Source organism: Saccopteryx bilineata, chromosome 1 (assembly GCF_036850765.1).
Source record: "Saccopteryx bilineata isolate mSacBil1 chromosome 1, mSacBil1_pri_phased_curated, whole genome shotgun sequence".
In the NCBI taxonomy this organism is placed as follows: Eukaryota; Metazoa; Chordata; class Mammalia; order Chiroptera; family Emballonuridae; genus Saccopteryx; species Saccopteryx bilineata.
In genome coordinates, this window is record NC_089490.1 from 262,572,186 (window position 1) to 262,597,000 (window position 24,815).

The 24,815-nt window shown below is 40.2% G+C and overlaps 1 protein-coding gene across 5 annotated transcripts in view; it reads right to left on the reverse strand.

Moving 5' to 3' along the window:
• The window catches only part of MAST4 (microtubule associated serine/threonine kinase family member 4), a 627,450-nt gene that overhangs the window by 263,053 nt on the left and 339,582 nt on the right, over nucleotides 1-24,815 (reverse strand). For 2 of the 5 annotated variants that reach the window (XM_066241987.1, XM_066242037.1), the window contains exon 5: nucleotides 10,679-10,714. The exons of the other annotated variants lie outside the window; for them this stretch is intronic. In XM_066241987.1, coding sequence (XP_066098084.1) covers nucleotides 10,679-10,714 — 36 coding nt within the window. The remainder of the gene's footprint in view (nucleotides 1-10,678; nucleotides 10,715-24,815) is intronic. 5 annotated transcript variants of the gene reach the window in all.

Sequence of the window (24,815 nt, forward strand, 5' to 3'; positions counted from 1 at the left end):
CAAAGAAAATCTGTTCTATTCCCTAAATGAATATTGCATCTCTTTGTCGACTACTGGAACCTATTAAAATGTGTTATTCGGAGTGATTTCCTGCACATAAAAAGTGTCAGCTTCCCTGAACCTAAACAAATATTGCCAACAGCTGTTGAAAAAAATGGTACCATTTGGAATTTTATGAAATAAATTACTGAAAGTAAGTGCGTGCCTCGGTACCCTAACTATACATGAGCATTAGAAACAGTCCAGCACTTCATTCTCTTGGCAATTTCTGTTTAAAGAGACAGCCAATTTTGTGGGCACGCAGCACCCTCTGCTCACATACATCTAGTCAGCTCCGGAATGCATTTCCCAGATAGAAAGAAAATGCACACCAACCATCAGTCATCACCAAGTGATAAGGATTTAGAAAGCAGCCTGAAAAGAAATTAAATAAATACTTCTGAGATGAGATTAGGGATAAAAACTTTTATTTTTCATACTTCTATATATTTTTTCAATGAAAGCAGTCAGAAAAAAAGTGATTAATCTTCTATGATTAAGAAGTGTCATGATAAAATAAAATGCGACCCCATTTCTTAAATGCTAAGAGACTGTAATGCTGAAAATTCCTAAAGAAAAAAAGTGATTTACTGCATCAAAAGATACAAGTAAATATTCAATTCTCTGCATTATAAACTATCTTTTCTTTAAGTGATAAGATACAGGGTGATTTTGAATGTAATTATTTCTTGGCTGTGGTTTCTGGTCCTCCTACAATGACCACCTGGGTAATTAACAGAAGTATTATTCAAATTATCATTTTCTACAAAGACAAATTACTCCTAACTTATTAAGAAACTATAAATTCTACATTATTAGTTTGTTTGTTTTTTAAAGACTATAATAATAGGGATACACATATCAGTTTATTCTCCAAAAACAATTCTTGGAAATGCCTCCAGGTTTGAATTACTTCCCTTTTTGAAAGGGCACATAGAAGTTCAGAGAGGTCAAAATGTACAAACTCTTCTAAAATTAGCTATTTCAACAAAACACAGGTGCCTGGTCCTTGGCCACCACTATTCTGACAGCAAAGCACCACCAAATGTCAGGAGTCAATGGGAGAGACGGCAACGGGGAGGAAATAGAAGAGCGACGGTCTGGTTTCTAAACCTCTATCATGCAGCATATGTCGCAGGATTCCGGTGTTTCCTGATGATGGAAACACAACTGAACCCAGGGCCAGTCACCTCTTTTATGACAGGTTTTTAAAGCTCATCTTCAGATGAGCTTTCTCTTCCTTCTGCTCCAAACCCCATTTCCCAATAATTGCATGGTAGGCTATGAAGCCAGACAACAATTTGTTACAACTCTGAATCCCTTTACCTACAAGGCCAAGTTTCATCAGTCTCCCCCTCCTCTGCAACAACTTGAAATATATAACTGTGTTCTGAGGTGAAGGTCAGTGATCAGGGTTGCAAACATGGGCAGAGTGTCCTATACAGGCAACAAAGAAAGCAAGAGCTCTGGCGTCCTCAAAAGAGTGAGCCGTTTACACTCCACAAAGAAGAGGACCAAGAGTTGCCCAGAGGTGTGAGGCAATGAATCTCTGGGGTTTCGGGATGTGCGGCTGTCACATCACAATAAGATGAAGCCAAGAATGAGAGGATAACTTGAAGTATGTGAGCTGCAACCTCAGGAAGTACCTCCAACTGTCCAGGCACTCCCCTCACTGGCCAGCTTCATTTCGATTCAAGGCAGTTCTTCTAATGGCTGGCTAGAGATATTTTTTCAGCCTTCATTTTGAAGGTTCCTGCTGCCAACACCTGGCTCACTTGTCACTGGCTGACCCCTGAAGACGAGAGAGTGAGATTCCCCAATATTAATGTACCCCAAGAGAACAGCTCGTTCTGACAGGCTCACATTGGGTATGAAAGTCTTCAGCTAGCTGGCATTTCTTTTCATCAGTTGTACTGCTTTGGGGCTCATTTTACAAAGCCATCTGGCTTTGCACACATCAATGCAGGAACGATGAAAAAACCCCACTTTTTTGTGGCCCCACAATGTACAGCAATCCACTTCAAAGTCTGTTAAGCTCCCAGGGTTCTGGTGTAGAAATAGCTCACTCAGATTTTCATTGTTCAGATATCCAAGGAGCCTAGCCATCGAGGAGATAAAAGGACTCTTCTGAAAGCACCATGTAAAAGAAAATATTTGTTCAGTCATGGTGTTCCTACAAATGTGATCTTATGCTCCATGGCTGGATGTCTAAGAAGATGAAAATGAAGGGGCCTGAACAGATCTGGTGGAGACCTGGTCAAATAAATTGAGGTTGGGGGACACGTGCAATCCTAAATTGGAGAATGCTGTGGTGCCCTCTGTCCCGTGAATATTCTACTCATTGTTACAATGTCTCACTCTTCAGGATGGCATTAAAAAGAAATGCTTTGACTTTTTTTTTCACTACTGAATACAACTGAAATTATATTTCAAATGTCTTTACTTTCTATAACTTTGACAGGTTCAATTCACTTTTGAAGTTTGTATTCAATACATTTCAATAGTCCTGTCCTTTTCTAAGAAATACAATAGTAAGCTGGACCTTAACAAATCCAATATTAGGAGAAGCGACCAATGTGTGTGTTGTTATTTTTTTTTACTTTTCTTTGCAAATAGTTATTTCATTCATTAGAATTTATATGGTAGCCGAAATGATAATAAAAAACTCAAGGAATTCACATTTAAATTTTTAGCTGTACGTAGATATTGTGGGGATTAATGATTAGGAGCCAAATTCAATTACATCATTTTAAAAAGTCACCGTTGACATAACTCAGTGGTTCTCAAAGTGTGTGCCAGGGTGTACTGGAGTGCCCTAGATTTCCAGGTGCACTCTATGGTATCCAGAGAAATATGTGCCTGTTGGGGACCAAAAAACCAACAGGGTTTTTGGAGTTTAGATTTTTGGGGGACAGAGGTGTGGGGAATTGGCTATAAGCCGAGAGTCTGCCCAACCCCCCACCTCACTTGCCTGATTAGGTTGCAAAAGGCTGTTAAGCTGTGGTGCTGGGTTGTTTACCCTACCCCCCACGTTCCCTGGAAAGACTGGAGGCAAGTTTCTTCTATCCTTTGTTTGGTGTAAAGTTAAGATGATATGTATGGTGGGGGTTTTGCACTTGGTAAAATTTTTGTGTTGCCTTGGAAACATGATCAGAGACTATTGGTTTGCTAATAGCCTCATTTTGCCCTATAAATAAAGCAAGATACAGTTTTGGGGCACCCTTCGTTCTTGCCAGCAGCAATCAGAGGGCCCTCCAGATCCCGTATTTTCTTAATTCCACACTTCCCACTTGGGACCTGGAATTACTAGCTGCAGTGCTTTGCAGCATGTGCCCAGATATGAATATAAATATAGTTACTCTATTATATCACTTCATTACAGAAATACTGCTCTTTTTGTTAACACATCATTATTATATTTATTATTAACACATCATTATATTATTTATGTTTCTCATAAACACAAGAATAAAAAAACTTAACAAATTCTTGCTGGGACCTGCCAAAGTTACTAAATCTTACTAAGAATGTATCTATATATATAAAAAATAACTTTTTTGTCATTTTTAAATTTTTTAACCTCTCTCTTTTTTTTTTTTTTTTTTTGTATTTTTCTGAAGCTGGAAACGGGGAGAGACAGACAGACTCCTGCATGCGCCCGACCGGGATCCACCTGGCATGCCCACCAGGGGGCGACGCTCTGCCCACCAGGGGGCGATGCTCTGCCCCTCCGGGGCGTCGCTCTGTTGCGACCAGAGCCACTCTAATGCCTGGGGCAGAGGCCAAGGAGCCATCCCCAGCACCCGGGCCATCTTTGCTCCAATGGAGCCTTGGCTGCGGGAGGGGAAGAGAGAGACAGAGAGGAAGGAGGGGGGGGGGGGGTGGAGAAGCAAATGGGCACTTCTCTTGTGTGCCCTGGCCGGGAATCAAACCCGGGACTTCTGCACGCCAGGCCGACGCTCTACCACTGAGCCAACCGGCCAGGGCCTTAACCCCTCTTTTTTATGAATTCTAAAAAAGTGTAACTCAAAAAACGTAACATAAAAAATGTTTTTTAATATCAGAATAAATTTAATTTTGTCATATTTATTTTGTTTAATTACCATAAAAGCACATTTGGACTTTATATATTTTTTCTTTAATATTTGACTTAATTATAACATATTTCTCAGAAATTTGTATATAGTGCACCTACAATTATTTGTAGGATTTTAAATGTGTCCCGACTTCAAAAAGTTTAAGAACCACTGACATTGCTTAACCTGAGAGTTAAGTGCAGCTGGCAGTACATGTCCCCAGCTCCCAGGTTTCCCCAAAGAGGCAGCTACTCTTTAAGGCACAGCAAATAAGGGTCATTGACTACTGACCCAGTGGCTTCATCTGAATGAATGAAACAGTCTCAGCACATGTCTTAATGGCCAGAAGACCTGGCAGCAGAGCAACCGAGTGCTTAGGTCATGATAACAGCTGATTTATAATTTCTACAACGAGCCCAGGGACACCAGGTCCCCACTCCAAAAGAACTGCGTCTTCTCTGGTGGTACGACACTTGACCACCTGCAGACCTGTTTAAGACTGGAGCAGTCTGGAAGCCTCATACTTACATGGGATCTTGTGTCATCTCAATGTTTTGTTCTACCTCCTATGTGTAGGAGGTTTAACATACCCTAGTGGTGGAATAATGCAAAATAAAGATGGGAAACAAATGAGATTTTATTTTGAGGCACGTTTAAGATAGTATCAAATATACAAATGTTATATTTAATAAGGTAACATTTTAACAAGAACAAGAGGATAGTATTAAATTAGAATAATGTGAAGTGAATCTACATTTTACCTTGGCCATTTATAGGCAAACTTCAAACATCTTTTTTTTTAAATTAAATTAGTACTAAATCAAAATTAGAGGCTACATTATATGAAATAGTCTTTTGCAAGTTCTGAATCTATCATCTCCACAGCTCAAAGCCAAGTCTTAAAGACACAAGTCTTAAACTGATAATTAATATGTAAAAAATATACACCTTGGTTCAGTTTTGTTAATTATTTTCATGTATTTTTTATTTAGTGAGAGGAAGGGAGGCAGAGAGACAGACTCCCACAAGACCTGGATCCAACTGGAAAGCCCATTAGGGGGCGATGCTCTGCCCATCTGGGCTTTGCTCCATTGCAAAGGGAGCCATTTTTTAGCACCTGAGGCAGAGGCCAAAGAGCCATCCTCTGTGCTCAGGGCCAACTCATTCTAATTGAGCCACAACTACAAAAGGGGAGGAGAAGAGACAGAGAAGTGAGAGAGGGAGGGATGGAGAAGCAGATGGGCACTTCTCCTATGTGCCCTGACCAGGAATCAACCCAGGACTTCCACATGCCAGGCCATGTTTTTAGTTGTAAGAATTTTTCATCTTTTAAAAGTAATCATCACAAGCCCTGGCTGGTTGGCTCAGTGTTAGAGTGTCAGCCTGGTGTGCAGGAGTCCCGGGTTCGATTCCTGGCCAGGGCACACAGGAGAAGTGCCCATCTGCTTCTCCACCCCTCCCCTTCTTCTTCCTCTTTGTCTCTCTCTTCCCCTCCCACAGCCAAGGCTCCATTGGAGCAAAGTTGGCCCGGGCGCTGAGGATGGCTCTGTGGCCTCTGCCTCAGGCGCTAGAATGGCTCTGGTTGCAACAGAGCAACACCCCAGATGGGCAGAGCATCGCCCCCTGGTGGGCATGCCGGGTGGATCCCAGTCGGGCGCATGCGGGAGTCTGTCTGACTGCCTCCCTGTTTCCAACTTCAGAAAAATACAAAAACAAACAAACAAACAAAAAAAGTAATCATCACATAAGGTTGTTTTATTTCAGCTTGCTCTAGATGAAGAATACCAAAAAATTAAGATGGATTCTAGTTTACCTTATCTTATTAGGTCCAGAAAAAATATTCCTAGCCTTTCAGAACATAATATCTGAAATATTTTTGGAGGTCTGCCTTTTTTTTTTTTTTTTTTTTTTTGTCAGCACAGTAAAACCATCACTTGCTTAGTACCTCTGTGTAAAACAGGAATGGCTTAACTTAACAATTGATTCATTTAAATCAACACATATGATTTTTTTTACCCAATATTTCTGCTTTAGGGCATCTCCCACCTCATTCCTCAAGTTCTGTGAGCATTATTTTAATTATTCTAGGGCTTATTTCTTCCTAGTTTATCACTTCAGGTCCTCTAATTATAGTGACTTTTTAAATATGTTGAAACACTGCAGCAGCTAGAGTTTTTCTGGCTTCTAGGATAAAAAAACACTGTTTATTGCCTGAGGATTCCTATAGTCTCTCCAACCCCAGTCACAGATGGTTGTTTTTGTTTGTTTGTTTTAACAGAGAGAGAGAGAGAGTCAGAGAGAGGGATAGATAGGGACAGACCGACAGGAATGGAGGGAGATGAGAAGCATCAATCATTAGTTTTTTGTTGAGACACCTTAGTTGTTCATTGATTGCTTTCTCATATGTGCCTTGACCGTGGGGCTACAGTAGACCAAGTAACCCCTGGCTTGAGCCATTGACCTTGGGTCCAAGCTGGTGAGCTTTGCTCAAACTAGGTGAGCCCACACTCAAGCTGGCGACCTCAGGGTCTCGAACCTGGGTCCTCCACATCCCAGTCCGATGTTCTATCCACTGCGCCACCGCCTGTGGCACAGATGGTTGTTTACATTTGTTTGTTTTATAAAAGCAGAGAAGTTCTCTATCCTAATTTAAACAATTCTATCCTTTCAGAGTCTTTAGAATTGAGTGGCCTGCAACAAATTAAAGGCTTAACTATTTGACAGTATTATAAAAGAAACATTTCTTTTGTATTAATTTTTATGATACCATTATGGTTTTTACCATGATTCTAACTAAGTTCCTGTGATAGCCTACATATCTACTGCTCACAAAAATTAGGGGACATTTCAAAATGAATATGAGGTGATAAAAAAAAGCATTTGATTTTTTTTTTATTAAACAAGAACAGAAAAGCAAACGACAAGTCAAAGAAAGTTGTTCAGTTATGCAAATGAAATGCAAAACCAACTTTTATTTCATTGGTGAAAATGCACTATACAAAAGGCTGAAAGTGGCCTGACCTGTGGTGGTGCAGTGAATAAAGCGTCGACCTGGAACACTGAGGTCGTCAGTTCGAAAGCCTGGGTTTGCTTGGTCAAGGCACATATGGGTATTGATGCTTCCTGCTCCTCCCCCCTTTCTCTTTCTCCACTTTTTCTCTCTTTCTCCTCTCTCTCTCTAAAAATAAATTAATTAATTTAAAAAATTAAAAAATAAAAAGGCTGAAAGTACTGGAGAATCTGCATGTTTCCTGATCCTCTAATTTTTGTGAGCAGTGTATTTAACACACATGCACAATTATATTTAAAATACACTCTAATCATATCTTTTTATATTTGTTTATCACATCTGTCAGTTTTGATGATGGTTAAAAGTTGAGTGCAGGAAATACAATCTGAGTTGGCCAACATACAGCTTATTTGGAAACGTTGGAAACATGATATGCCTTTTAGTTAGCACAATCGATGCCATTTGTCATTTCTGATTTAACATGATTGACTCTTGGCTTTTGGTAGGCTCAGCTTGTTCAATGCCTTATCATTACCATTTCCTCTATCACTTACATTTCCACAACTGGCCCACACACAGAAGTGCCTCCAATTTGGCTCATCTGTCTCTTTTATCTCAATTTCCACACATCATGGAAAGCATGCTTGTTCTTTTTTTTTTTTTTTTTCCATTTTTCTAAAGCTGGAAACAGGGAGAGACAGACAGACTCCCGCATGCGCCCGACCGGTATCCACCCGGCACGCCCACCAGGGGCGCCGCTTTGCCCACCAGGGGGCGATGCTCTGCCCATCCTGGGCGTTGCCATGTTGCGACCAGAGCCACTCTAGCGCCTGAGGCAGAGGCCACAGAGCCATCCCCAGCGCCCGGGCCATCTTTGCTCCAATGGAGCCTTGGCTGCGGGAGGGGAAGAGAGAGACAGAGAGGAAAGCGCGGCGTAGGGGTGGAGAAGCAAATGGGCGCTTCTCCTGTGTGCCCTGGCCGGGAATCGAACCCGGGTCCTCCGCACACTAGGCCGACGCTCTACCGCTGAGCCAACAGGCCAGGGCGCATGCTTGTTCTTTAGAAAAGAAAAAACCCACCTAGTCCAAACCAATAAAGTTTTCTCCATCCCAATCATGGCAACCAGTTATGCTCCCAAAAGAGTCTTGATGTCCTTTGGTGGAAAGCAATACCAGAGACCAAATTTGGGGGAGAGGGGTGCCTATGAAATGGCTTCGTAAGCGTATGGAATAGAAGCTGGAAGGTGACTGGTTCATTACCTTTTTTAGAACAGAGCAGAAAAATTATATTTGGTTTTGACTGAAAAAAAATTACACATTTATATTGAAGGTTTAAATGTAACTTTATTTTTTTATTTTTTTTTTTATTTTTTTAAGTTTTCTTTTTTTTAAATTTTTTTTATTTTATTTATTCATTTTAGAGAGGAGACAGAGAGGGACAGAGAGAGACAGAGAGAGACAGAGACAGGGGGGAGGAGCTGGAAGCATCAACTCCCATATGTGCCTTGACCAGGCAAGCCCAGGGTTTCAAACCAGCGACCTCAGCATTTCCAGGTCGATGCTTTATCCACTGTGCTACCACAGGTCAGGCTTAAATGTAACTTTAAACTTACTATGTCCATTTTTGGTTTTAATGTGAATAATTTTAGTGAATTTCCCCCTCTTTTCTAAATTATCATCCTTAACATATATACACATGTAAAAAAATGTGATAGCAATCCGTTCATTTGAATTGTAATATTGAAAGTATTAGGAATCTCATTTTTTAAAACATAACTATTTTTTCCAAGTATATCATTCAATAATAAGCACAATACATTCATTATTTCACCATTTCACTTTTGGCTATAGAACAAGCTAACTAACGTTTTTGATTTTTTCCCCCCTATAATGAAATGAACATGGCTAGAACCTACATGGGGATATCTCTTTGCTTTAGTAAGCAAACTACAGACTTCACATGTACTTGTGTGTGTGTTCATTTGTTACAGACACTTTTAGTGTTTAGCTCCGATATTTCAAATGCCTTTAGAAAAACGTAAAGGTATTTATTACCTTAATATTATAAGAACTAAAGTTTCCAAAATGCAATTAAGAACATCAGTGAACCCAAATAAGTTACTATAACATTATATGGATTTAAAATTAAGAATTGTCCTTAAAATTCCCCAAACTAAGAAATAGTAGTATTTTGGTTCTATTTATCATATTCATTGTTATATTACTTTTTCATTCAAACCACTTAGAAAAAACTTTTTTCAAATTTAAGTTTTTAAATTTAATTTAGCCAGAAAAATATGAAAAAAATAAATGGTTAAAAACAACCATAAGAAGTACGAAAAGACCAGTGAAGGAAAACTTACCAGACATTACAATTCAATAGAAAGCCATTGAACTCAGAACAGAATGGTGGTGGCACAGAAACAGATATACAGGGATCAGAATAGAGAGTCCAGAAATGATCCAAAAATATATATGTGGCAAGTGTAACATTTCAGTCTCATAAACAATAAAATTTTTTGTTATATCTAGGACTTAGGTAACTGGATAGCCATCTATGGGAGGAAAAAGGAAAGAAAGACTCCTACCTCACATCATGTATAAAATTTAAAACTGGACGAAGAGTTAATGTTTAGAAAATTCAAGAGAATATTTGTATAATCTTGTGATGGACAACACCACCGTGAGCAAAACAGACAACTAAAAAGCAATAAAGAAAAAGACATATTTGATTGAATAATAATAAACAATTTTCATTTGGCAAAAGGCATTATACACAGAGATAAGAACTGTAAAGATATATTTGCACACATACAATAGAGTATTAATATTTCTAAAACACAATAAATGACATAGAATCACTTACAGCAACATGGATGAACCTTGATAACATTCTACTGAGTGAAATAAGTAAATTAGAAAAAGCTAAGAACTGTATGATTCCATACATAGGTGGGACACAAAATTGAGACTCATAGACATAGACAAGAGTGCAGTGGTTACCAGGGAGAGGGGAAGGGAGGAGAGAGAGGGGACGAGGGAGAGGAGGGGCATAAAGAAAACCAAATAAAAGGTGATGGAGGACAATTTGACTTTGGATGATCAGTCTACAACATAATCAAATGTCAAAATAATCTGGAGACATTTTCTCTGAATCTATATACTCTAACTGATCAATGTCACCCCATTAAAATTAACTGTCTAAATAAAATAAAATTTAAAAACCACACACACAATATAAATAGCTCTCTGAAACCGTGAAACAAAAACAGCACAAAATAGATAAATGGGCAGTGGAAATGAATATGAAATGAAGCAAAGAGAAATTCAAATGGCCAATAAACATACGAAAATATACTCAACATCAATGGTAGTGTAGAAATGCTAATTAAAGTAATGATTGGAGGTAATAAGATTGGCAAGAATGAAAGGAGTGGTAGCATCCAACACTGATGAGAATGTAGGAGATGGGTACTCATATGTGTCGATGTGATTTGTTGTTCCTTTGGGGAAAATAATCTAGCAATATCTATTAAAATTAAAAATACACATACCGTTTGACCAAGCAATTCCACTTCTGGGAATCTATCCTATAGAAAAAAAAAAAGGACCAGTATGTAAGGATATAGGTTCAAAGATGTTTATTGCAGCATTATTTGTTGTGGGGCAGAGGAGTGAAGCACTGGTAATAACATGAATGACCATCAATGGGAAAATGGGAAATGTGATACATCTATAATATAGAATACTCTATAATTATTTAAAAGAATGAGATAAACCTGACTTGGAAGATTGACATTGTGAGAAAAGCAAATCAAAGACTGAGTGCTATAATCTCCCTCTGAAGAGAGTAGCACAACAGCAACAAAACAATGTGTGTGAATGCACTCGTGTGCACCTGAACCAAGGGATGTGAGAATGCAGGCCAGACCAACAACAGCTCCCTAAGGCTGTGAGTGGATGCAGGGAATGGAAGAGATGAGGATTATTTAGTTCCTCTTAATGTATCTTTGTACTGTTTCACTAGTTACTATGAGCACCGTATTAATTTCATAATTTAAAAAATGTATTTTCACCCGGGCTGATGGCCCAGTGGTCAAGTGTTGGACCAGTGTGTGAATGTCCCAGGTTTGATTTGGTCAAGGCATACAGAAGAGGTACCCATCTGCTTCTCCACCACTCTCCCTCTCACTTCTCTCTCTCTCTTCCCCTCCTGCAGCCATGGCTCGATTATAGGAAGATGCCACCAGGCACTAAGGATGGTTCCATGGCCTTGCCTCAGGTGCTAAGAAGAGCTTGGTTGCTGAGCAACAGAGCAACACCCCAGATGGGCAGAGCATCACCCCTAGTGATGCTTGCCAGTTGGATCCTGGCTGGGGCACATGTGGAAGTCTGTCTTTCTGCCTCCCCTCATTTCACTGAATAACAAAAAATGTATTTAAAAAAAGTAAGTTATTAGCTTTCAGTACCAGTAGTATAGTAGTAGTATTTCCAGACATTCGTCTTTTGGTAAAATAGTAAATAAACAAATTTCCCTTCTCTGTTTATGCCAGTCACCATAGAGTTCATTCAGCCAAGTGCTTTGGGTGGACATGACCCCACCCCATTACCAGGAACTCCTGGACAATCTAAGCTAGTCTGTCCACCAGAAATAAAATTTGGAACCACTAATCTGATTTTAAATTTTCTAGCAATCACATTAAAAATTTTTTTTAAATAGGTGAAAGTAATTTTAATAATGTATTTGTATTCTAACCCAATATACCCCAAAATGCTATCATATCTCATGTAATTAATACACAAATTATTACATATTTCCAACTCTTTCATCATGTCTCAATTTGGACTAGCTACATTGCAAGAGCTCAATAGCTACATGTAGAGGGGCAACCACACTGAGCTAATGAGAATAATGCTATAAATACTACTGTACTCAAAGGTGGACACATAATTTAAGCCCAATCAAGGAGAAATCCATAGAAGTGTGTGTGTATGTGGGGGGAGGGATCCTCTCCTGATAAGAATGAACAAGAAAAAAGCAACCCCGAAATGGCTGGCATCCACCGGCGAGCGAGGAAGGAAGCCTGGGTGGGATGAAGGGGAAACCGTGTCCTCGTGTCAGCACTAAGCCTCTAGAACAGGGGTCCCCAAGCTTTTTACACAGGGGGCCAGTTCACTGTCCCTCAGACCCTTGGAGGGCCGGACTATAAAAAAAACCTATGAACAAATTCCTATGCACACTGCACATATCTTATTTTAAAGCAAAAAAAACAAAACAGGAACAAATACAATATTTAAAATAAAGAACAAGTAAATTTAAATCAACAAACTGACCAGTATTTCAATGGGAACTATGGGCCTGCTTTTGGCTAATGAGATGATCAATGTGCTCCTCTCACTGACCACCAATGAAAGAGGTGCCCCTTCCAGAAGTACGGTGGGGGCCGGATAAATGGCCTCAGGGGGCCGCATGCAGCCTGCGGGCCGTAGTTTGGGGACCCCTGCTCTAGATCAACCCCTGCAAGAAGCCTGGACTTTTTAGTTATATGAATTGGTAAATTTCCTTTATTTTATTTTCAGCCACTATGAATAAGGCTTTCTATTATACTTGCATTCAAAAGTATCCCAATTAGCTTGACCTGTGGTGGCGCAGTGGATAAAAGCATCGACCTGGAACGCTGAGGTCACCAGTCCAAAACCCTGGGCTTGCCTGGTCAAGGCACATATGAGAGTTGATACTTCCTGCTCCTCCCCTCTTCTGTCTCTATCTCTCCTCTCTCTTAAAAAAAAATGAATAAATAAAATCTAAAAAAAACAAAATCCCAATTAATAAACTCATCTATGGACAATGCCATGCTAAACAAACATTCTTCTTAACTGAACTAGCTCAAATGGTCAACATTTATTTCATTTATTTGTAGTCAAGGCATACTTTAATTAAACTACCTCTATTTGATAATATTTTTAGACATCTGGAAACATGCCCAATGAAGATTTTCACAAACTAACTTCTAGTCAACTGGGGTAATTCAGCATGGTCGCTACACAAGAGCGTATTTCTCCTCGAGACAATACAGACAGGAGGTGTCAGAACACTCAGTGAGTTCCACTCTCATTCCATCATGTTTCTGGTTCACCCTCTCTGCACCAAGGTTCCCCAACTTTGGCCTTATTGACATTTCAGGTAGTTAAGTCTTACGGAGGGGGATGGTGTTTTCCTGGACTTTGTAGGATGTTTAACATCCTCCCTGGCCTCTGCCCTAAACCACACTCCCCAGTAGTTATGACAATTAAAAAAAAATCATCTCTAGTTGAGAAACACTGTTCTAAACCAACAATCAGTTAAAATGTACAATTGACCTTGGTTGTTTTATATGACTCAATCACTGCAGCAACTGTTACAGCCTGATGTCACTCCTCCCTACCAGTCCCCTGCATCACAACCTTTCCAAGACCTTGTGGCCCTCTCATCTACTGGACGTGAACGCCTGAGCTTACAGACCAGAGGCTTAGCTGGCCACGCTCTTCCTCCTCTGCTCCCCAACTATGCTGCGCCTGAGCTGTCCACCGCAGTGAGAAATGGGGCTAGCTCCCGCTAACTTCAGCTTGAAATCATTACCTGAGCTGCGTCCAGAACTTCCCATCCTACTATTTTGTTGGGCTTCTCTGAGGGCATTTTTCTGACCAGGTATTTGCTCATTTATACTAACTCATTCCTCAACTCAGTCTCCCCAGTTGGGTCACCCATCTCTTCCAGCAACAATCTTAGGGGACAATTTAATTTTATCCCAGTCTCTCCACACTGTATCAACTCATATATTATTCTCCCAAATTTATTTCTAAGACTAGAGTTTCATTATACCACTGCAAAACTTTTCAGTTTCCCAAATTGTTCTATACATATAATGCAAGTTCAATAAAAATCTCAACAGACTGTTTTTATTGTAGAAACTGACAAAATGATTCCTAAATTAAAAACCTAGACTAGCCAAAACAACTCTGAAATAAATAAAGTTGGAGAACTAACACTATCTATTATCTAAACTTCTTATAAAGCTATGGTCAAAACAGTGTGGTACTGATATGTAGACAGACAAATAGGTAAATGAACATAAAAGAGAGACAACTATTTTCAACAAAGGTACAAAGTCCTTCAGTGGAGAAAGGTCAGTATGTTCTACACATGATGCTGGAACAACTAGGTACCAATATGTAAGAACATGAACTTCATACTTTACCCCATATACAAAATTAACTCAAAATTGAGTCACAGACCTAAATGTAAAATTAAAAGCTATAAATCTTCTGGGAAAATATAGGAGATAAATTAGACTTAATCAAAATGTAAACCTTTTTCTCTTCAAAGATGCTATAAAGAGACTGAAAATACAAGCCACGAACTGGGAGAAAATTGACCAAACATATATAGCAGCTTTATTTATAATGGCCAAAACCTATAAGCAACTCAAATGTCCATCAGCAAGTGAATGAATAATCAAACTATGGTGTATCCACTCAATAGGATATTACTTAGCAATAAAAAGTAACACATTATTAACATGTGCTACAACAATGATTAATCTCAAAATAATTATGCTAAGTGAAATAAACTAGACCAAAAAAGTACAAATAGTATCATTTCATTTAGTTAAAATTTTAGAAAATGAGGCCCTGGCTGGTTGGCTAAGTGATAGGGTATTGATCTGGCATGTAGAAGTCCTGGGTTTGATTCCTGGTCAGGGCACACAGCAGAGGTAACCATGTGCTTCTCCCTCCACTCCCCCTTTTCTCTTTCACTCTCTCTCTTCCTCTCTTGCAGCCATGGCTCTATTGATTCGTGCACATTGACACTGGGTGCTGAGGATGGCTCTGTGGAGCCTCCACCTCAGGTACTAAAAATAGCTTGGTTGTGAGCGTGGCCCCAGATGGGAAGAGCATCAGCCCCAGAGAGGGGTTGCTGGGTGGATCCCGGTCAGAGTGCATGTGAGAGTCTGTTTCTGTAGCTCCCCTACTCTCATTAAAAAAAAAAAATTAGAAAATGCAAACTGGTCTTTAGGTACAGAAAGTATTAGTAATTAACTGATTGGGTATGTGAGGGTGGAAGGGGTGATAATAAATTAATAAGAGAAAACTTCTGGAAAAGATAGATATTTCATTAGCTTGATTGTGGTGGTAGTTTCACAGGTATGTATGTCAACATTCATAAAATTGTGTACTTTAAAAAAAATTTTTAAATTCATTTTAGAGAGAAAAGAGAGAGAGAGAGAGAGAGAGAGAGAGAGAGAAGAGGGGGAGGAGCAGGAAGCATCAACTCCCATATGTGCCTTGACCAGACAAATGCAGGGGTTTGAACCAACGACCTCAGTGTTCCAGGTCAATGCTTTATCCACGGCACCACCACAAGTCAGGCCAAAATTGTGTACTTTTAAGTGAAGTTTATTGTATGCCAATTATGGTTCAATAAAACTATTTTTGTTTTAAAAAGGTAGGGGAAAGCATTGTTAGCTGTTGTTGAAAACATTAGCCACAACCATTCAGGGCTATGCCGCTCCTGGGACAGCTGAAATTGGTTCACGCTACATGGAATTTCAAGAGGGGATTCTGTGTCAGGTATTTTGTTTTGTTTTCTTCTGTTGTTTTAAACTGTTCTATGGGTTAACACACATACAATTCACAATTCCTGAGTACTTAACATCATGCAGAGTAGTGATATTGAACAGTAGATAAAAGATGTGTATTGGGCAGGGCAGATAAGATAGAGCCTCAGGAAGAACCAATTTAAATTATCTTTGCTTTAATTCTCCTGTTAAGTATCTCCCAAGACAACTACCACCATTATCATCCCCACTGGGATCCTAAAGATGCTGTTTGACCAACATCTCTCAGAAAAAAAAAAGAAAAATTACAATAAAGCAAAGTGGCCTGAATTCTCAAAGACAATAATTAAGTAATATAGGTCAAACCAGATGTTTGATGATAATATCTTTCCCTGTGATTCTATCAGAATCAAGTGCAGTTACATACAAAACGGCAATACCTTGGAATCCCACCTCAGAATGCCACCATTGTTCCCCTAAGACATGAAGTCTATATACTGACCTATTAATTCCATTTCAGTATATAATGTCAAGTGCATTTAAAATAGATACGCCATTGCTTCCAAGTGCTTCTTTAATCTACAAGGACTGGTCTGAGCATTTAAACTAATTTATCCTAGACATAAACAACTTCTGCTTATTCTCCCAGATAATTGATTCTTGATTTGTTAAGCTTCTAAACATGATGCTTTATACCCCGAAATACAAAACCCTGGTGAACTCACTTGTACACCCCATGCAGAGCAAATACTGTTTAGCGCCCCGCAGAGAGGCCACGGGAAGCTGAGACAAGGAGCAGAAGACTCCCTCCCTTGTCCTCCTGCCAGCCCTGGGGAAGGTCCCCATTGTCCCTGCAGTAAATATTGTCATTTGTTCCACAGCAGCTACACAAGGATGTCACATGGTACAAACTCCTCAAAACAAATACCCTCCTCAGTTTTCAAAAAATAAAAATAAATCCAAAAGAAAACCTCTGCCTCAAAGTTAACCTCTCTAAGTAAAAATACATACCACCACTACCAATAACAACGAAGAACCACATCGGAAAATCAGGGTGTAGAAAGAGTTCAACAGTCAGTGCTAACGTTACCATCAGGCTAATCCCACTGGTCTCTATGACACACAAAAAGTTAGAAACCATTTTTCCTGCACAGTAAAGAGCAAAAAGCATATGCCAAGTTAATGCTTCCTAGTAGGGTAAGAACATTTTCACATACACATCTATAAAATATGCAAATATTTCTTATATTTCTTGAAAAAAAATTTGTAGTTCAATAATAAAGGCATTTACAAATCTTTCCCTTAATAGAATATGCATATTAAATGTTCCTATTATTAGAACTTTCCTCAAGTAAAGTTTTCCTTAAAACAGTAAAATTTACCCTTCTGGCCTAGGTCAAATTGATGCCACCCATTTCCATATGCAAATAAAATTCATAGAATATACTTAAGAAAACTTCTTCCTCTACTGCAATTGTGTTTACAGAACTGTCTGCCTAAAATTCCTTACAGTACTAGTCAAAAGCTACCTGGGCGATGTATGAAGGGAAGTCGACTCAGAAGGCCACCAGAAAGAGAAGTGTGCTGTCCTGACATGTGCTATGGGCGCGTCTTACATTCCAATACAGAAGCATGGGAGAGTCTTCAGCCTCATTCTGGAAGTGGTGACTTTATAGAATGACAGGGTAAAATACAATGCCTGTGTATTAAGATGAAAGAAACAACCTGCCTGAATTCTCAGAGTGAAGCCCCTATTGCAGCAAAGCAGAGATGGAAACCCTAAAATAATTCGACCCAGCTGTTGAGATCTGACAGTGGGCTGCCACCAAGCATGAAAGAGCAGGGAGTCAACTTCTCAGGGGTGACAATAGCAGAGTGTAAGGAGAAACACCAAGACACAGAGAACCCTTCCAGGTGCCACCCGTTTGCTGCAGTTAGACACAGAGAGCCAGATTGACTGTAGCACAAAGGGGTAAAGAGAACAATACAGAATTCAGCGCTCCCTCACATGTCTCACTAGACAATACACATATTTGGGGACTGCCAGTTACTGCAGCTGGGACAGCCATACCCCACTAGTGTAACTGTCACAAGTCTCTTTATTTGTCTGAACAAACTTAACATCCTGGTAGCACTGGTGTGTGACTCTGAAGTCTTCCCTTTGGTTGCAGTTTTAAATGTAAACTTTTAAGAAGAGGTTGAGACCAGGCTTTCCAAAATGTTCAAAAAAGCCAGAACAGGCTGGGTGAAGTCAAGCACACTCTGTGCAGTATACCCTTTTATTTGATCCACACAGTAGATGTCAATGCTAACACTCACATCTTTATAGTACGAAATGTACCCATATTCTTGTGGGTTTTCTCTTTCTAACAAAATAGACATACCCTTAAGCACCAAAGATTGCTTTCCAGCTCCTGGTGGGTAAGAACCCTAAAGTCTTGTCATAATTCAGTCAAGTAACTATCTGAGCACAAGCAAATCTCATACCCTCTGAATTGTGAGTTCCTCACTTATCAAACAGAAGTATTTTTCACCAGATTTCTGTTACGATTTCTTTTAGCTTTGAAATCTTATGATTAAAATTTTCCATATGGACATCCATAATATCCTACTCCATTTTCAATAGCTGTCTGTCCAAAACACAATGTCAAGGAGCAACCTGTCTCCCGTGCTGAGAAGAATGAGCAGGCCTAAAGTGATGAGTTTTTCTGGAAGAGGGGCCGCTGAGCACAGCATGCTCCCCCACAGCCTGCTGATACATAGCCAGAACACGTGTGGGGGCTGTCTCTGCAGGATGCCCAGAAAACCCCCATGACCAGGGTTGATCATCGTGGAATACAGGTGAACTCTCTACCCAAGGATACGGGGCCAGCTGACCTGGTAACACCTCTTCATGGACATTGACAGAAGGCTTGGTCAACAAAACAGCCCTTCAGAAAATGCAGCTCAAACAATTCCCTTAAAGCCTAGCTTTAAGGGAATTTCCTCAGCCTGTTTTGTGATTTTTTGCCAGAGTCTACAGGTCAAAAGGTATTGGGGAGCTTCATTTCATATATATATGAAATATATATATATTTTAGCAAATCACTTACAATATGTTTTACTTACTTAACAAAATACTGCATGCCAAGCACTGTTATAAACACTACAAATATTAACTAATAATTCTCAAAACACTCCGGGATAGAACAGCATCCCCATTTTACAGATGAAAAATCCAAGACATCTAAAGGTTAAATAACTTTCTAAAGGTCATACGGCCGGCGAAGCGACAGATCTATGATCAGAACCCAGATAGTGTGGTTCCTGCGTCCTTGCTTTGAATGTTTGTTGAGTGATAGGCCTGGGAGGTGGCTTAGGGAGACAGCAGAGGCCTCTGCCAGCTTCCATGGGCCTCCCTCCCTCTGCGAGCCTTGCTGAAAAGGACTGCTCACTAAAAACTCCCCTCAAATTCCTGTTTGACTTCGATTTGCTAAAAGGTTCTGCCAGTAGATGTGAAATAGAGAACTTCCCCTAGCACCTTTGGGCATTGAGAAGCCCACTCTGTAACCACACATACCCAACAGCTCTCCTAAGAACAACAGTTCTTAACAGAGGGTGGCATTATAGATTCACCCTGAAAACTGGTTGAAAGTCCACAAGCCTCTGACCTCCCCTGCCTTCGCCCCCAACAAATCTACACACAGATTCTGCTTCACACTCTCAAGAGTGTTAGGAAATGCACGTGACTTCTGATGAAGCTCCCTAGGTGAACTAACCCATCTTCCTCTGGAGCAAAACTAAGTAAGGTCTTCCTACAACTGTCAAAGTTAAGATGATCAATCCCACGTCGTCTCTGTCTCCCAGGTCTCCTCCCAACTCCCTTCACAGAAGATGAATGCAGCATAAGAGATGCCGCAAATATATCCCAAATACGAAAATGCCTATTCGATGAATATATAAATGCAATTGACATTCTTTCACAATATGAAATTCTCTCTTTACTCTCAGGATATATTACACCATTCTCTTTTTATATAAACATGCCACTTTAAATGCTAATTCAGATGCAACACTCAATTTTTTCCTTTGTTTTGTTCCTGGGTTTCTAACATTCAAAACAACATCGGACGTCCATTTGGCTTCGACATTAGATATTTTGAATTCTTGCTTCAATATTTGTGGGGGTGGGAGGGAAGGAAGTACTATGAAGAAAACAAAATTTATTTAAAAACTCATCCAGATACGGTTTACATGTTCTTTATTTTGCTTGAATTGAGCTCTTTCTCTCTTTTTCAGGAAATGTTGCCTTCATATTGCTGAAAATCTCATAAATCTAACTCAACTCAGTTGTAAAACCAAGGTGATTCCCTCTCCTGGCATTCTGGAAATAGCCTCATTTTATTCAAACTACCTTCCTAAACAGTGCTTCAGGCAATATATTCTGGCTGAAACACAATTGGCCTGAATGTCTTCATATATATATATATATATATATATATGCGCTATGTATGTCAATTACATCAACCCATGCCTACTCAGTTACATAAAATATCACTTCCTATCTTGTCTCAAAATGAGAAGTTCCAACCTAAGAAATACCCTAATCCCATACATTCCATTTGATATATCTATAGTGAGACAAACTATCTTCTAAGTCCAGCAGTCCCAGCTCCATCCAGAAGTTTCCAAGGCCCTGGTTGCTTGGCTCAGTGGTAGAGCATCAGCCTGGCATGTGGAAGTCCCAAGTTTGATTCCTAGCCAGGGCACATAGGAGAAGCGCCCATTGGCTTCTTCACCCCTCCCCCTCTCCTTTCTCTCTGTTTCTCTCTTCCCCTCCTGCAGCCAAGGCTCCATTGGAGCAAAGTTGGCCTGGACGCTGAGGATGGCTCCATGGCCTGGAGCTAGAATGGCTCTGGTTGCAACAGAGCAACGCCCCAAATGGGCAGAGCATCGCCCCCTGGTGGGCATGCTGGGTGGATTGCTCTCAGACACATGCGGGAGTCTGTTGAATGCCTCCCTCCTTCTTACTTCAGAAAAATACCAAAAAAAAAGAAAGAAGTTTGTAAGCACCTGCCTCTGTTGCTTCTGTAGTCTTAACCACTCTTTGGACAAAACCCTTTCCCTCTGCTGCTCATGCTCGACTTCCTTCCCATCCCTAGACACCCTTTCCTGCTCCTGCCCAACAAAGATAGAATTAGAAAGAAGTGAAATAAATGTATCACCCTTTTCAAACATTTCTTAATTTGTACATGTGGCAAACAGCTCTCCACAGCTGCTCCCCTCTGGTGGCCAGGCCTCTCCCCGTCACCAGAAGTATCCCTTTAACAAGCAGTCTTCTGCCGGGCTAAACTCAGCTCAAAGACAGCCTGCCCAAATCTGTGCACGTGTCAGTGTGACATGAAGATAAATCATCTTTAAGAGCCAAATGTCTATTGCTGATTGTCAGGCACTGTGCTAGATGTGTTTAAGATGCCTGTCCTGTTTGTGGACAGGGAGGTGAACTTCCCTGAAGACCTGAAAATGTCGTATGCCAGTATATGTCTACCCCACTCAGCCCACAGCCAGCCCCTCTACACCTCAACCACTTTCAGAATAACGATGAAAGGAAGGGTGAAGGAGAAGGAACACAACTCCACAGAGAGAAATAGTTACCAGGCACTAGTACTGTTGCTAGAGCAATAAATTAAAATAAGCCAAGAGGATTCTTTTTTTTTTTTTTTTTTCCTGTATTTTTCTGAAGCCGGAAACGGGGAGAGACAGTCAGACAGACTCCCGCATGCGCCTGACCGGGATCCACCTGGCACGCCCACCAGGGGTTGATGCTCCGCCCACCAGGGGGCAATGCTCTGCCCAACTGGGGTGTTGCTCTGTTGCGACCAGAGCCATTCTAGCGCCTGGGGCAGAGGCCAAGGAGCCATCCCCAGCGCCCGGGCCATCTTTGCTCCAGTGGAGCCTCGGCTGCGGGAGGGGAAGAGAGAGACAGAGAGGAAGGAGAGGGAGAGGGGCGGAGAAGCAGATGGGGGCTTCTCCTGTGTGCCCTGGCCGGAAATCGAACCCGGGACCTCTGCATGCCAGGCCGATGCTCCACCACTGAGCCAACTGGCCAGGGCAAGCCAAGAGGATTCTTAAATTGCATTGTAGTCATTTCAATAGTCCTCCACGTGCAGAAACGCACTTTTCCAGGACTTTGTGCATCTGAGGAGCTGCTTCTGTTTTGGCTTTCTGCTCCTGGATACCCCTTTGAACTGGGTATGGCCAAAAAACACGAGTCAAGAAACTTACCAAGTGTCACTGTTTCTACTACAACCAAGAGATAATTGCCAAGAGCTGTGCGGATGCCAGACCGACTAGGCTTAATGAAACAGTGCTCTCTTGCTCATGACTGAAAGGCGGAGAAGAAGGCTATTTTAAGTAGCAGGAGAATTTACTTGCTAAGGATAGACAGTGCAAGTTTCCTTCTCTGTGTACAGAAATATGAAAAATCATTAAAAACTAAGATTGGAGGAGGCAAGGGAACGGGCCCCCACCAATTTCTGGTTCCTCTCTTCAGGGAATTCTACTAAGCGAAACAAGAAGCTCTCTCAGTCCTGGGGAGCTGTTTATTTGGGCAATTAACAAAACACAAAGGAGTCCTTTGTAAATGAAGAGTAGCTCACAGGGAAGCTATCCACCCATTAATGTACACCTTAGGCTTTTAGCCTTTTCCCACTTTCCCTGCCTTAAAACAAACACCTCCCAGAGAGTTTTCCAACTTAGATACATCATTTCAGAACCCAAGTTCTAAACATGAGAGACTAGATAAGGGAACCAGAACACTATTTGCACCCTCATAAACATGGACAGTTTAGGTTTGGTGTTAGGAGAAAAATCGAAGGAGCGTCCAGAGTCTATGTGTCCCACACTGAATTTAAAGCAAGAAGGAGCAAGTTGTCCAGCTCTGTGATAGGAACTGGAAAGGAAAAGGGTGGATCGCTCTACAGAGAAGCTGACAGTCTAGCAGGGGAGACAGACTTCTGAACGATCCACAAACACAAACACTGTGTACATTATCCTGCTGGCCACCATGTGAAAACAAAGAATTGTAGACTCATTTCTCTTAAAAGGCTAAAAATTAAAAACCACAAATCTAGTTCTGCAGCTAAATGTCAGATGGTACATTATATATGCTGTCAGCTCATTTGGCCCATTTCCTCCAGGTCAATCTCCCATAGAGCATTCAGGAGGACCACAATTTATCATCATAATCTCCCCTATGATTCTGGCATGAACCACAGGTACCTGACACATGGCAGCGACTCCAATCATTGTAAAAATTCTTCTCCAAATTATTTTTAAGTATCCATAAATATTTGATGAAAATAGAATTCTACCTTCATATAATTACTGCACATTTTAAATAAAATATTTCAAGAATATCACAATGTAGAGAGTAGATTATAAACACCCGTGAACACACCACCACATTAATGATATACATAAAACTTTCTGTAGGGCTTTCTCAAATCCCATTTCTTATTCCCTCTGCTGATAAGTAAGTTTTATTCTAAAACTGCTCCCCATATATGTTTTTAGACTATTACTGGAAATGTTTGGATTCAGAAATAATATCTTTCTTTGCATAGTTTTAATTTTCCTTTTAGATTTTATTTATTCATTTTTATAGAGAGCAGAGAGAGAGAAGAGAGGAGGAGCAGGAAACTTCAACTCTCATATGTGTCTTGACCAGGCAAGCCCAGGGTTTCAAACCAGCAACCTCAGTGTTCCAGGTCGACACATTATCCACTGAGCCACCACAGGTCAGGCTGCTTTGCATAGTTTTAAATTTTACAATGCAAATAGTATCTTATACATGGAATATGCTTTTAATTTTGCTCAGCATTCTATTTTTGATAGTTATGCTTGTTGGTACATATATTCTACCATCCATGCTCCCATTTCACTATATAACTGTATCATGGTTTATTCAAATGATACATAAATTTTGACAGGTAGCTGAGAAGACAGAGAGCAAAGAATAGGATACCTTCCATTGAAAAGGAGAAGAAGTGCTGAAAGAATTTGGATCAAGAGCCTTGGCAAATGGCTAAATTCCTCTTGGAGAGAGAGGAAGAAGAGAACGAGCCCAAATCCAGCTATCCAGGGAGCCGGAACAGAGGTGGAATCCGGGCCTTGGAGCGAGCTGGTCGTGGCTGCAAAAGCCTCTGGAAAATTGATCGGGGTCACTTGCTTATTTAGTAACATCTTGTCTGGAAAGGAATTCCCTTCACTTCCCTTGTGTGTTGCCCTTTGCACCATTAAAAAAAAGAAAAAGAAAAGTTCATAGTCATTGCCTTTGCAACCTTTTAAGTTATATATGAAACAACACAGACCTCAAGTTAGTTCTTGAGAAAAATGATAAAAAATTACAAATTAGTGGGAATCTGAATTTTTCCTAAATAGATACGGTTTGCTTTTTAAAATTTTGATCGGTAATAAAACCGATTTTTTTTGTATTTTTTTCTTTGTGAAAGCATTTAAATTACATAAATACTATGTTTTATATGATTCCAGACAAAAAGTTATCTTTGAGCTTTTTAAAAGCACAACAGTACTAAAATTTAAAAACCTGATAAATGTGTCTTAGTGATGTAAATGCATTTTTAAAATATTACCTTTCAAAACCTACAAATTAGAAGTGGCAGATACAACAAAAACAGGTGCCTCTTGGGAAAGAAGAGCCTTTCTGAAGGTACACACCCTCTGACAAGTTCAATCGCATCGCTACATAACCAAAGGCCACAGGAATAATACATCTCGTCATGTGGCTGCTCTGTTAACAGGGAAAGAAGAGTCAACAGAACATTGGAATAAAATCTCCAGTCTTTCTGGGGGAAGGCACTAAGAAATCTGAAAGTATTTATGCAGTAAATAAACTGAGAAGGTATTAGCAGGATTAATAATCAGGTACCACTATGTTGGCTAGCATCAATACCTAATAAAGACACAACTTCTGCCCTTCTTCATTCAATTTGCATTAAAATCATTCTAGCATTTATTTTTAAAAGTATTTTCTTTTTCTCAAAGTCATAAAAGAACCTTGCATGAGGAGAGTGATTACTGGCATCTGCATTGT